The 15,071-nt window shown below is 36.3% G+C and overlaps 2 protein-coding genes across 5 annotated transcripts; one reads left to right on the top strand and one right to left on the bottom strand.

Moving 5' to 3' along the window:
- Positions 1–370: 370 nt before the first annotated feature.
- On the bottom strand, positions 371–2,428 carry LOC132314745 (uncharacterized). The gene is made up of 5 exons (XM_059813567.1): positions 2,095–2,428; positions 1,637–1,969; positions 1,160–1,369; positions 986–1,044; positions 371–826 (listed from the first exon to the last, which is right to left on the bottom strand). Exons 1-5 carry the CDS (start codon positions 2,426–2,428, stop codon positions 371–373), a joined length of 1,392 nt encoding a protein of 463 aa, XP_059669550.1.
- Positions 2,429–5,880: 3,452 nt separating this feature from the next.
- LOC132313529 (nonsense-mediated mRNA decay factor SMG7-like) lies at positions 5,881–15,067 on the top strand. 4 transcript variants are annotated; one of them, XM_059812326.1, is made up of 8 exons: positions 5,881–6,094; positions 8,584–8,734; positions 9,347–9,958; positions 10,139–10,261; positions 10,619–10,851; positions 11,521–13,462; positions 13,636–13,777; positions 14,460–15,067. In XM_059812326.1, exons 2-6 carry the CDS (start codon positions 8,666–8,668, stop codon positions 13,439–13,441), a joined length of 2,958 nt encoding a protein of 985 aa, XP_059668309.1. In that variant the 5' UTR covers positions 5,881–6,094; positions 8,584–8,665; the 3' UTR covers positions 13,442–13,462; positions 13,636–13,777; positions 14,460–15,067. The 4 variants fall into 4 exon arrangements, with proteins under 4 accessions (XP_059668309.1, XP_059668311.1, XP_059668310.1 ...); XM_059812328.1 differs by having other exon boundaries at positions 8,580–8,734; positions 14,479–15,067; XM_059812327.1 differs by having other exon boundaries at positions 8,580–8,734; positions 14,469–15,067.
- Positions 15,068–15,071: the final 4 nt, after the last annotated feature.

Here is a 15,071-nt window from a genome sequence, read left to right as displayed (position 1 = left end):
TGTTAAAGGCTCAAGGCGCACAAAAGCGCAAATGCCTCTTGGAGCCTGAGGTGCAAGGCGCAAGGCGAAGCGCGCGCCCGACTGAAGCAAGGCGCACGTTGGAAAAAAAAAAAAACCCACCCAATAAAGTATTAAAGATGCAAATCATGCAATAGTATATAGAAAGATGTAAAAGTCAACTAAATGAATTACTTAAGTTAAATATTCAACATAAAGATGCCAAAACCAAGTAAATCAAGTACTTGAGTTCAAAACAGTGAATAATCAAACATATTAACATAAAGATGCAAAAGTCTACTAAGGAGAAGTATAAGATAAAACTAAAACAAACATAAACATCATTCTTCCTAAGAAGACAACACCAATGAATTTAAATATCATCCTCGTCATCAATAAGCATAACATCATTTTGATCGTCACTAAATGATTCATAATTCTCAGGATTCTCTTCTATCTCATCTGAATCATCCTCATCCTCATCCACAAGTCGAACTGAAGAACTTCCTGCTCCCTTTGTTGGTAACCGTGAACTATAACTATATTTTGATCTAGTAGACCGTTGCGGCCTGCTTGCCTCTCCAATACCAGCAAAATTAGCAACATCACCCCATGTCAAGGAATCATCTTCATAGACTAGATCATGTTCTGCATCAGAATCATCCATCTTCCCCGTCAACCACTCGTTGCTCTCATCAATGTCATCGAGTAAAATGGGATCAAGAGTGTCACGCATATTATATCGACGCCTCAATGCTCTATTATATTTAATGAACACTAAATCATTCAACGTTGTTTGAGCGAGCCTATTTCTTTTCTTGTTATGAAGCTGCAATAAATTCAACTTTAACTAGTAAGTATAAAAAATTAAAATTTTAATTTTCAACAATTAAATTACAAACCTAGTTAGTAAATAGTATATACTTACATGCTCAAACACGCTCTAATTTCGTTCACAACCAGAAGAACTGCAAGTAAGGCTTAAAACCTTTATAGCAAACTTTTGGAGAAGTTTTGTTGACTTGCCATAAGCTTCCCACCAATTCGCTATTAAAAAAAAATTAATAATGATGTTTAGCAACTTTAGCTTCATCTTTCTATCGACTCTATTGTCAAAATAATTTTAACACTTAGCTATACTAAATATACTTTACCACTTTACCTGGTCCTCGTGTACTTCTCTGTCTAATAGCAAAGGGATTACCAAAGAGGCCCTCAGCTTTAGAATATAAGGACAGCTCCTCAGTAATTTTGTCTTGATCTTTGACATCCGGGACTAACCTTGCAATGCATGCATACAAACCCTTTGCAATCTCTTCATCTTCTTCAATTTTCGAATTTGAATAAAAGTATTCTGGGTTCAAATAATAACCTGCTGCATGCAAAGGGCGATGAAGTTGAACATTCTACCTCTTATCAATTATTTCAAAAATATCTGAGTATTTATCTTCTACTCCCCCAAATGATTTTGCAATGGCTTCTTTAGCCCTATCCATAGCCGCATAAATGTATCCCATGGGAGGCTTTCTCTCGCCATCAACTAATCTCAAAACCGGAATAAGAGGACCAGAAACCTTAAGGCTAAAGACAATGTTGTTCTAAAAGGAAGGCATCAAAACATAAGAAACAACTCTTTTACCGGCTTCCTCTTTCGCCCATTTACTATGATTCCATTCTTCTGAAGTAAACATCTTTCTCAAGTTATTCTTTTGCTTGTGAATACTTGATAATGTGATTAAACATGTAGCAAATCGAGTCTTAGCAGGCCTAAGCAACTCCTTTTTGTGAGTAAAGTTCCTCATAATGTTCAACAACTTTGGTCGCATATAAATATAACTATTCAACTCCACTGCCCTCTGCATTGTTCTAGAGATGGACGGTATTTTCCCAATGTCTTCCAACATCAAGTCTAAGCAATGAGCAGCACATGGGGTCCAATACAAATGTGGGTGTTCTTTCTCTAACATCCTCCCTATTTGAAACCAAACGAAAAAAAGAAAAAATGATATAAAGAGAATGAGTAAATCAAAATTGATTTAAATTATATATTTGTAAAGAATGTAAACTCTAAAAGTTATAAACATTGAACATTCTTACCGGCATACTTATTGCTTGACTCACTATTTGTGACGACTTGGACGACATTTGCTATTCCAATGCGGTTCACAAATTTATTAAGTAAGTCAAACATCTTATCACCATCCTTTGAAAAAGAAGAAGTATCTATCGACTCAATAAACATGGTTCCCCTTGGACTATTTACTAGGAAATTAAGCAATGTTCTCCCTCTCTTGTCTGTCCACCCATCTGCCATTAATGAGCATCCAAATTTTGACCACTCCTCCCTATGGTCATTCATTAAAGCATTGGTATTATCCAATTCCTTCCCAAGCAAAGGAACTTTCACCTCATGATAACTAGGTGGTTTCATGCCGGACCATATTGTCCACTTGCTTCAACAACCTCGGCAAAGCTATCATACTTAACAGCATTGAATGCAATTCCTGCATCATACATCCACCTTGCAAAAGCAGCACACGCTCTTCCTCTCAACTCTTTCTTACATGCATCATTAATGGCTATTTGTTTTCCCCCCTCCTTTCTTTTTTGTACCACAATTTCCGGTCTGGGAGTGAAATATAAATCAATCGGTCCCTTTTGCTTTTGCATCTTTGAGGAATTGACACTAGCACTGCCACTGCCTGCACTGGCTACCCTTTTTCCTCGATTGTTAACTTCCATAATGTCATCCTCATCCTCTCCATCAATGAAATTAATTTCATCACTAGGTAACAAATTTATTTAATCTTTTTCTTCCTTTTTCTTACTCATGTATTCTTTGATTTCTTCTCTAACACTAGATGGGCATCTTGGGCACGCACTCACAATTCTATACCCTCCAGTTAAGTGTTATTTAGCCCGATAAATACCTCCTTTTGTAACTTTTGCACAAAAGTTACAAGTGACGGCATTTGTATCTTTCGGATTCTCCAAATATGAGTAATTCCATGCCGGATCCTTTCTTGAACCATCACTAGGCATCTTTTAAAGTACAAACTACAATCAAATTCAAGATAACAAAATAATAGCATCATGTAATTAGTGTCTGCAACAACTCTGGCAAATAAATAAATAAATACAGAGCTTCAAAGCAATTAGCAATATTAACATTTCAATTTAAAAAAATAAATACAAAGCTTTGGCAGAATGCAAAAAACAAAATATTATTCTTTAAGGTCTCATACTCTCATTAGAATTTGGTTACTAGCTCAAATTGGATGAATGCTATGAATTTATTATTATTATTAAATGGTAAACTCTGAATGTGCAAATCCGGATATTGAATAATTTATTAACTTTTCATTTGTTTTTTTGAGTGGGTAAGGTAATGTATTAAGTATTGACAATGTGACGGCTTCATTGGCAAGAGCAATCACTTTCGCTTGGGTGCCTGCTTTCCTTTCATTCTCTTTCTGTTCCAAACTTCCATGTTGAGATTGATTGTGCTTTTTGAGTCCACAGTTAATCAACACATCTTATGAGTTATGATCACTTTGCATGTATACATTTTAAATTTTTTTAATGAGAATATGATTCCGTATACACCATAATTTACATGTTTCCATTTTCACCGAGCAGCCGAGCTTAAGTATAATTTAGTGAAGAGCAAAAGAATTTGGAGAAAAAGCAGTCCGTGACACGTGATTACTGGCCTCACCAAAAATATTAGTTACTTTCTATTCAGCAATTTCAGCTCTTCATGGATTTAACTCAATCATTACCTTAAGAAAGTGGTATATATGCAAAGCACTTTTTTATCTTCGATTCTTCTTTGTACATAATGGTCCTTAATACTCGAGAATATTAATTATCACAAAAGTTTAAGCTGCCAAAAATTTCGATCCAACAATGTATACCAAGATTTTACAAAATTAGAGTACACTTAACTAATTATTAGAGTACACTTAACTAATTATTTCATTTTAACAAAATTAGATAAAAATGCATTTCCTCAAACCAACAACATGTTAGAATGGAACAAATACAACTGTTCACACAAATAAATCAGATTAATATAAAGTACCTCACACAAATAAATAAATAAATAATAAAAAAATGAAAAAAAAATAAAAAAACTGGAGTAAGAAAAAAAAATAATAATAATAAAAAGAAGAAAAAAAAAAAAAATCTGCCAGGAGAGAGCCGAGACTGAAGAGAAGAGAAAAAAAAAAAATCTGCCAGGACTCAGGAGAGAGTCGAGACTGAAAAAAATAAATAAATAAATAAATAAAAAGAAAAAAAAAAAAAAAACAAATCTGCCAGGAGAGAGCTGAGACTCAAGAAAAGAAGAAGAAAAAAAGAAAAAGAGAAAAAGAAGAATAAAACTAGAGGAAAAAAAATAAATAAAAAAAATAAAAAGAAGAAGAAAAATAGAAATAAATGACATAAATATCTAGCAAGAAAGAGCCGAGAGGCCCCAGGGCCCGGACTCGAGAGAAGAAAAGAAGAAGAAAAGAAGGAAAAAAAAAAAATCTGACCGAATCACCGATCCGGCAGATCCGAGAAGAGAAGGAGGAGAGAAGAAGGAGAGAAGAAGAAGAACTAACCTGGAGAGAGCCGACGCAGATCCGAGAGTCCCGAGTGAGTACTTCGCTGCCTCTGTCAGTCTGTGTTCTTCTTTCCTTTGCTTCTTTTTTTTTTTTTTGTTTTTTATGTTGCAAACTTGGAATAGGCTTTGGCTTTGAGCTTTTAAGTTTAAAATAATACAATACAAAATACAAATAATATAACAATACAGACTACAAAGTCACAAAGAAAACAAAAAAAAATAAAGAAAAGAAGTTAAAAACAAAAGTTTCATGCGGGCGCGCCTTTCTAGCGCCTGTAGCCTGGCACCTTGATCCTAAAGGCGCACGCCTTATATAACCCAACCGCCTTGAGTACACTCAAGGCGCTAACCTGGCGCCTGGAGGCGCCTTTAACAACTATGGTCACCACCATTTACCGTCATTACCACTACGGCATTCCACCATCGTTTTCCACCTTCACCACCATCCAATAGTACCACAATATATTTTTAAAAAATTATAAAAGAATGTTATTTTGTTAATTTAATTTATTTGTCACTTACAGGGATATTTTGAAAAATTCAATTTAAATTCATTTCATTTTTTATTTTAAATTGGTCAAATCAAACATTAAAAATGATTATTATAATTATGTTTAGGGCTGGCCCTAGCCCAAGGCGACCAAGGCGGTCGCCCAAGGCCTCAGAATATAAGGGGCCTCCAAATTTATAGGCCCATGTATGATGGGCCTCAAAAAAAAAAAATTTACTACCAGATGCAGCAAATCAAAATTTATAAGTCCATGAATGTTGGGCCACACAAAAAAAAAATTATAACAGAAGCAAAGGGGATCAGGAATGATGGGCTACCCAAAAAAAAAAATCTAACCAAATGCAGTAAAAAAGGGTCTAAAAAAAAAAAATTAGGACAAGCATATCACTTATGTATAGAGGGCCTCACATTTAAAATCCGCTTAGGGCCTATCGAGATTTTTTCAATATCAAGATTGACCTTGATTTTATTCTTACACATTTTATATTTACAACCAAATAATAAAATGAGAATGATTATTACATACATTTTATATTTACAACCAAATAATAAAATGGGAATGATTATTCCATTTACTTTGATTGCATTCCGTTCCCAGTACCAAATGTAGTATGACATTATTGCCTGTTATAAAAGAAAAAAGTAAAAAGCCCAACCATTCAACTAGAGAGGTGTAATAATAATAATAATAACAAATAAATAAATGAATAAATTAAATATTTTAAGTATGAAATTAGTCGTAGAAAGTTGGATTTAATTAAACGTAGATAAGAAAACCTTGGGGGCGTAGACCTCTTGGACCAAACCAAGTTAAATCCCAATAAGCCTGAGGTGGTATTCATGTTTTGATTGCCAAACCGTAGACTTCTCCAATCGATTTCTTTCGGGTTCTTTTTTGTCACAGCATCAAAGGAGCAATTCGTCTAACATTCGGGTGATTCTTTCCTCCACACGACCAACAGATCCGGTTTGAGAAGGTAACATTTTGGATACAACTTTCATATATATATATATATATATACATACATATATATATTTATAACCTTTGGCGTGATTCGTTCGAAAATCGATATCTGGGTTGTTGATTAATCGGTCGATGTATTCGTTATGGGTTGTATAATTTTGGGATTCTAATAGTTTGATTGATCGATCAATTTATGATGCTGCTTTTGCCTTCTTTTTAATATGGAAATTTTAGTGCGCGCGATAGAGAGAGGAGGATGGGTTTAGAGAGAGAGAGAGAGGACAAACGTGTTGGTTGAATTGGAGTTCAAAAGCACAAAACCTCGCATTCATGTTTATAATCATAATAACTTGAGAGGGATATTGTAGAGAGGGACAAACGGACACCGAGAACTTAGTCTTAGTTTGAAGAAAAACTCAGGAGGCTCAAGTTCCAGATATATTTTGCTTCATTCTAATTGCGGCTCTCAGTTGCCTTGCCAGTACTGTATCAATTATAGTAATGCAGGAGTCCTGAATTCGACTGATTTTGGTTGTTCTTAATTGGGTGGTGATAGTTTGAAAACAGGAGGTCGTGGTCCTTATCTTTGTCTCTACATCCATACACATGCGCAACATTTTAGTATGGTGTTAAAAAGCTGAAATATGCTGGGATTTTTTTTTTTTAATTATAAGCAATTTAGTGATGCCCACACTGATCCTTAGACTTAGTTGGGGTTGTTTCGGTTGACACAATATGAAAGGGGTTTGCCTGTTTGCTGAACTGAGAGATCAGGGTTCCCTTTTTTGTACAATGTTTGTTCCCTTCTATTCACTTTATGTTCAAAATCCTCTATCTATCCAAGGGATGGAAGGGCAGAGGCCTTTGGTGTCCCCTCCAGTCAAGAATTGGGGCCTCACAATCACTAGCCAATATTCTTTTCTGTCATGCCTTTCTTCATTCATAGTTCGATATTATGGTGTCCTAGGCGTAGAGGAACCACACCAGTCCATCCCGAACTTTGTGGTTAAACTCTACTGCGGTGATGATACTGTAGGGGAGGTCCTGCGGAAAAATAGCTCGACACCAGGATGATAAAAAGCTTAACACCTCTCATTCTTATTATTTTTTCAATATGACAAAAAAAAAAAAAAAAATTCAAAATGAAAAAGTTTGTGCAAGGATATTGATAGGCCATAGCGATGAAGTTCTTGATGCACTAAATGAATGATATCACACTCGTAGGAGATATTGGTTTAAAGCAAAAGTCTGTATTGAAATGGATAGAAGTTGAGAGGTCAATGGTTTATCTGAATCAGCTCTAAATTCTATCAATACATTTAAAAGTTGTTGGTGTATGTCGCAAAGGAAGCCTTTGCATGATGGAAGCCACTTCTTGATGTATTCTCTCAAATATGTGTTAAACACATAATCTTTGTCCGTCTCGGGAATGAATGAATTAATGGTCATTGTGACACAGGGGCCAGAGGATAAAGGTGAAAAAGTAGTTGTAATATGAGTTTATTTCTAAATTGTCTTTTACAAAATTTCCCACTAACATATACACTGCCCTTGAATCTTAGTTTTAGTCTTTGGAACTTTTCATGTTGGAACTAGGAAGTGGTGCATTTATTCCCCATCCTTTTTAATAGAAGCAACTCTTCCTTTTTTATATTTGCTCGTGTTCTGGTCAATATTGAACTAAGAACGTGTGAAGTATAAACTATATGAACCCTGAACCCATAACAATTGACTCTAAGCTTCAACAATTCAGTTACATAAAGCATCACTTTCTACGCACAAGATCACAAAAAGTTTACTTTTTTTTGTATAATTTATAGAATAAAGATGTCTCCACGTTATTGTTTTTCAACTTACTGTTTCTATCTCCTTCCAATGGTTGATACCTTTTGTACTGCTGGGCTTTTCCTCCCTTTTTGAAAAAAATAAAAATAAAATGGACTGAATGATATTGTTTCTGTCCAGTTCACCTGGGCTTTAAGATACCTAATAATGACTGTATTGATCTAATTCATTTGGGCACCTAATCCACGAGAAGTTATTAAAAGCTGATAGTCTGCGTAGACTTGAATCTGATAAATGGAATAACTAAAGAAGTTAATATGCATTAATTCTACATAAAGCTTTCTATTTGCACAGCTTTTTCAGAGTATGCTTCAGATCTCCTCTTTACATTAGCAGGTTGAAACAATGAGGGGGTAACTTAACTGCCACATTAGTTTTTTATGCTTCCTCTATTAACTTCTCTTTTCACGAGGGAAAGAAATATAAGGATTTTTCGGGATTGTTAGCATTAGGGACTAAAAAATGCAAATGGTCACTGGTGTCCACCTAAATATTTTCATTATTTGAGGTCCCTTTTTGACATACGCCATTTAGCAATATTACTTTTCAGGTTCAAACCTTATTAATCCTTTTGTGTGTTCATGTTTGCACTTGCGTTTGTGTATCTTTGGCTTCATTTTTGATTTTTTGTGTCTGATGAGGTTTTATGGCAGGCAGTCTCTCTGCAGACTAAATATCATATTTTGCTGTTCAAGTTGCATGTTTTGGAGTTGAATTTTCTCACACTTTTTGATGGATAATGACCATTCTGATGGATAACGCCGCGGATATTTCATCCAGGGAGCACGTGCTCCGACTTTACAACAAGGTATGCCTCCAATTTTTTTAATATATATTTTTTTATAAGTAAAATATTTTTTACATGATTGGATATTGAGAACTATACTTACTATTGTTCTTGCAAGTGGGTATAACAATCTACCCATCTTTCACACAAAAGTGGGTAATAGCGACCTGCATGTTAACTATTTTGGCCAAACACAGATGAAAAAAAAAGGCAGGGGTGACAATCGTTGAGACCCCCTTGTTCCCCCACAGGAAAATAATATCCAAGCCCCCTATGTATGGTCCCTCTTAATAGTGAGTTTGGAAAATCTTAGCATTTGGTCCCTCCAACCGAAAGCCCATATGAAGTTTTAATTTGGGCTTTTGAGACTCTTTAAAGAAAATCAAAATTTAAGGAACAATTGAGGGCCCATTACCAAATTATAACACTTTGTTATGTTATATACAATATATATCTATATTTATTTCAGAACAGTAACTGTCTCCTTATATGTACCTATGAATCTCCTCCTTACACCTGATGTTTCATTATAGTAATGTGACAAGTCACAAGTGTGATTATTATCATCATTTTTGTTGTAATTAATTATATTACTCATAGTTAGCCATTCCCCCCTTTCCTTCTCTCCTTCAGAATGTTGAGTTGGAGAATAGGCGTCGGAAAGCAGCACAAGCCAGAGTTCCCTCAGATCCCAATGCATGGCAACAGATGCGGGAGAACTACGAAGCTATAGTCCTTGAAGATCATGCTTTCTCAGAACAACATGAAATAGAGTATGCCTTATGGCAGTTGCATTACAGGCGGATTGAGGAGCTACGTGCACATTTAAATGCCGCTCTAGCATCAACGGGATCGATCACATCTCATAATGGGAAGGGTTCCACACGACCTGGATCTGGTCGAGTCACAAAAATCCGTTCCCAGTTTAAGACCTTTCTTTCAGAAGCAGCTGGATTTTATCATGATTTGATGGTGAAAATTGGAGCCAAGTATGATCTACCACTGGGTTATTTCTCAAATGATGCAGGGAATCAGATTGTTTTGTCTAAATATAAAAATAGATCTGCTGAGGTGAAGAAAGGTTTGATATCCTGCCACCGTTGTTTGATTTATTTAGGGGACCTTGCTCGTTATAAGGGGTTATATGGGGAGGGTGACTCAAAAGCTCAAGATTTCAAAGCAGCATCAAGTTACTATATGCAAGCTTCTTCACTTTGGCCTTCAAGTGGCAACCCTCATCATCAGGTGTTTTCTTTTGATCAATTTTCTTTTTCAAAGTCTCATATAGCTTATTTCTCTCTCCCCCACCCCCCCCCCCCCCCCCCAATCCGAAAAACACACACACATGCACACCCCATGAGTTTGTATCAGATTTGATTATCTTTCTGTGATAATTTATGTTAGTCATCCTTTGTATGTTCTCAGTTAGCCATACTCGCTTCCTATTCGGGGGATGAACTGGTGGCAGTTTACCAATATTTTCGAAGTCTGGCTGTTGATAACCCTTTTACCACTGCAAGGGACAACTTAATAATTGCATTTGAAAAGGTAATTGGTGAGATTGTAGTAGTGTTCATTGTATTTTGTTTTTCCTTTCTTTTTGTTGCGCGTGCAAGCAAAATTTGCATCATCAATTGTAAGGTCCCCTGAAGCTTATATTGTGACTCTTTTATAGTATTAAATAAAACAATGAGATAGTTAAAAAGTTTGGTTCATAGGTTATCACGCATCATTATTTGTTGGCACTGTTCTACTTGGATAAACTATGTTCATACTGTTGTTACTTTAGAAAACTTTGGATCTTTGTCTGGTTCCGATGCAATAAACCTTGTCTTCTGTTAATCTCTTTATATAAGATTTTGAAGGAATTTTTTTTACATTACACCAATATTATTTTTTTCACAGAACCGTCAGAGTTATGCTCAGCTGCTTGGAGATGCCAAAGCTTCTTCTGTCAAGATGGCACCTGTGCGGATGACTGGGAAAGGAAGAGGAAAATGTGAAACAAGGCCCCCATTAAATGATAGTAGAGTTGAAGCAAGTATTTTCAAGGAAAGAGAATCCAGTTTACCTGAAACTTTTAAAGCCTTCAGCATTCGATTTGTACGCCTAAATGGCATTCTTTTTACTCGCACAAGGTATGTCTTTATGTTATTGAATTTGGTTAGTGTATACATGTGAATATGACAAATCCTTAAAGAGTAGGTTGCGCATACAATGAAGATATGGCAATTTATATTTTTATATTACATATAATATATATCATATAGAAGTAACTTTCTTTGGGTGAATGTTTCTGGGAGATGTAGACACCGTAGACTGGGTACAAACCTAGTGTGTAGAATTACTTGCACAAAGTGGCTGCTTTCATATGCGAACCTGTGTCTTTTGCTTGGAGACATGACAAGGACAGTATATAAAACTGTATGCATGTGTAGATATGTAAATTTATGTGTAAGAATAATTTGATGACTCCTGTCCTATTTCCATGCCCACTCAAGGTTTTTATCTTTTATTACTTGAATATGCACAAAGTTTATAGAAGAAAGACTTGTCCAACTTGCTGGGCTCATTGATCACATGTTAGCACATGTTTTAGAATTTTCTGCCATATGCTTAAAATTAAGAATTTTATTATTAAGTTATGCAAACTTACAACTTGTCTCAGACACATGTCCAGGAATGTCCTATGTGTTGCTGTCCAATATGCGTCCTTTAAGGACATGACCCCTTATTAGTGTTCCTTCTTCTTAGGACGGCACAAAAAAATTATGAAGTAACACTTCTCTATAACTTTCTTTTGCCAGCTTGGAGACATTTGACGAAGTTTTCTCTATGGCTATAAGTGATTTGCTTGAGCTTCTTTCTTCTGGTCCAGATGAGGAGTACAATTTTGGTTCAGACGCTGCTGAGTCTAGACTTGTGATTATTAGGCTTATAGCCATTCTCATTTACACTGTTCACAATGTGAATAAGGAAACTGAAAATCAGTCATATGCTGAAATTTTACAGCGTTCAGTTTTGCTTCAGAAAGCATTTACTGCTATTTTCGTGTTCATGGGGCATATTTTTGAGAGGTGCATCCAGTTGAATGATCCTTCAACAAGCCGTTTATTGCCTGGGGTTATGGTTTTTGTGGAGTGGTTAGCCTGTTGTCCAGATATTGCAGTTGGCTGTGATGTGGAGGAGAAACAAGCTAGTTCTAGATCATCTTTTTGGACCCATTGCATTTCTTTTTTGAACAAGCTCTTGGCAAGCGAGTTCTTGTCTGTTAATGAGGACAAAGATGAGACATGTTTTTTCAATATGAGCAGGTATGATGAAGATGAAACCACCAATCGGCTTGCATTGTCAGAGGACTTCGAATTGAGAGGATTCCTGCCTCTTCTTCCTGCACAAATCATCCTTGATTTTTCGAGGAAAAATTCTTTTGGAAGTGATGGTGGCAATAAGGAGAAGAAAGCCCGTGTTCAGAGGATTATTGCAGCTGGAAAGGCTCTTGCTAATGTAGTTTGTCTTGGGCAACAGGGGATCTATTTTGATCCAAAGGCGAAGAAATTTGTTATTGGCATCGAGCCTCAAATGCCTGATGATTATTCACTCTCTAGTTCTCTGGAAAGTCCTGTATTAAATGGTATCGGTCAAGAAAATCTTCTTGAATGTCAAAAAAGGTTGGGAGTCTTGCAGTCAAAGGCACAATTATACATGGAAGGAGAAGAAGAGGATGAGATGATTGTCTTCAAGCCATCTGTGTCTGAAACACATGTCGATAGGATTGCTTCAGAACTGACTTCTTATAAGGTTCTTGGGTCCGGTGTTAATGCCTCCAAGGTTGATTGGAGAAGTCATGTTGGATCTGTTTCAGAATCACATGATGGTTTTGCTTTTCAAAATGCATTAAATACAAGTTCAAGGTCACCCACATCCCTTGCTAACATTCCTGTGCAGCATATGCAACCAATACAGCCAAGTACTTCTAGGTGGCTGGTAGAACAACAAACTTTTGCTGCGAATGGATTGAGCAATTTGAGCTTATTGGACAGTGGGCTTCCTGTGAAACCTGAGTTGCAAGATCATGTAGGAGTTTTGCAGTCTTCAGCTTTTTCAGTTCCCTTCCCGCAGTCTGTCAATCTTGGTGCTGGCAATAAATATCTTGTTCAGGTCCCAGAAACTGTTGTACGACCTAATTTTGATTCTATTATGTCTTCTGGAGCTGGTGTTGATAGCTTGTCCATAAAGTCGTCAGAAGTCATGGCAGCAGGTTTGAGAAAGAATCCAGTGAACCGACCTCTTAGGCACTGCGGTCCCCCACCTGGATTTAGTCCTCTTGCTCTCAAACTTGTGGATGAGTCATTGCCTGATATGAGCTTGAAGAATGAAAATCGACCAATGGATGATTATATATGGCTAGATGGATATCGGTTGCCATCATCAACACAAGGCATTAGGTTCAACAATTCTACTAATTACTCAGCACACGGAGACCACCTTTCGAGCAAGAGCAGTAGTTCTTTGGGGACGGCAGGCTTTCCTTTCCCTGGAAAGCAAGTCTCGACATTGCAAGTCCAAGTGGAAAACGAAAAAGGCTGGCAGGACAATCAGTTTCCTGAACATTTGAGACTGTACCAGGACCAGCAGCAGCAACTTCAGAAAGGAAATCAACAGTCTGTTGCATTCCCGAAGCATTATCAAGGACAGTCTATCTGGGCAGGTCATTTTGTTGTGTGAGTGATTATGGGAGCGTAGAAGGTAAGATGGTCTGTTCAGGCTCTTCTGATTTTATTACTGATGAATCCATTTCTTTGCTTTTGAGTTGTCAACTGATGATATCCTGCAACTTTCATGAAAAGGATTTTTCTCAAGAGACTTCACCTATAATTTTCTATACTGATTTATTTTGGTGATCCATCTTGTTTACTAAGGTTTGAACAAGCTACCATGTTGAACGTCTAGTGGCCTTATGCTACCACTTCAGCTGTCAACGTAGCAGTGTGGCCAATGTTATTGTGTTTTTGTTCGAGCATGGATTGTCTTGGAGTGTCGCAGACACCTGCTGTTGAACAGGTCTCTCTCTCTCTCTCTCCTTGTTAGTCTTTATTTTTGTTTGTGTTACCTGAAATTGAAGGACATTTTATCAATTTGAAGAATGAAATACCTAAAATGTCCTTAAGATAATATAAAAATAAAAAACACTGATTGCAGTTTCTAAGGGTATATTAAGCGTATTTTGATATAAAAAAAATGGTCAAAATTAACGGTCAAACAGATATTAGTGGACAATTTGCACATATTTTCAAATGTATAGAATTTATATGCACATGCTAAATAGTAGGGGTGTTTTTTTACATATTTTAAAATATAGCAGGGTTTTTTTTTTTTTATTTTTTTTATTTTTTGTGGCACTTTACCATTATTTATTGTGCTGTTGGCCATTGGGCACTTGGATTCTTTTGAGCTGGTTTCTGGCACTTGCACTTTAATGTCAATGCTATCTTAAATTTATCATTTTCTTGGTTTTCTCAAGACATATTATTGTGTCAATAGGGATCATTGCTTGGTGCAATGGTATTAAAATCTCGAATTGACAAGTTTGAGGGTGCTGGTTTAAATCCCAGAACAGCGACTCTCTTTGCAATATGATAACAAAAGTTATGTTCGTCGCTAATCTCTGGGTACATAAAGGAGGATTTACAGTTGGTAATTGCTAGAACAATATTATTATGGTGTTTTCGTTTTATTTATACAGCTTGTGCAGAGCTTTCCAGACCGGATGAATGGATATCATGAAGTCATAGTTGCGGGAAAGTGAGATTGTCTGGTGAATCGCTTAGCTGGTTGGATGGTTTGGGCATATTCCGTGTGCGGAGATATCTTCAGATGGTGCCATGGTGGTGGGTAAACATATCAGGTGGATGATACGACGAACTATTCCTACTTGACTGATAAAAGATAATTTGTTATAAGGGATTATTAGTAGTTGTTCCCATACTTGCCATGATCCTCAGTTTCTGGGAGGCGAATTATTATGGTAGATATGTTGGCAGTTCCTTTGAGCTGCCTAGAAGTTCCAGGAAATTTGACTTGGGAAAATAGTGGGAAAAAGTCTTTGTTGGAAATGTGAATGTTAGATCGCAAACAAATATGCTGAGTACAGACAAATTTGGGTATTTCAGCTTTGATGATTACTGTTTTTTTTTTAAGTCCAGTGTTAGTTACGTGCTATGCTTTTGGGGGACTTAAAATAGTTTCTCTCGTGTTGCTAAAGCTTGTGTGAATGATACAACTTCAATTTGGCTTGCCTGCTTCTGTTCGTCTTTGATAATTCATATATAAGAATGCCAGGTTTTTGTTAAATCGC

Source organism: Cornus florida, unplaced genomic scaffold, assembly GCF_030987335.1.
Source record: "Cornus florida cultivar Cherokee Brave unplaced genomic scaffold, ASM3098733v1 CherokeeBrave_3.0.0_Hap2_Chr06, whole genome shotgun sequence".
Taxonomy (NCBI): Eukaryota; Viridiplantae; Streptophyta; class Magnoliopsida; order Cornales; family Cornaceae; genus Cornus; species Cornus florida.
Note: the sequence above shows the minus strand (reverse complement) of the source record. Positions and strands in the feature narration are given on the sequence as shown.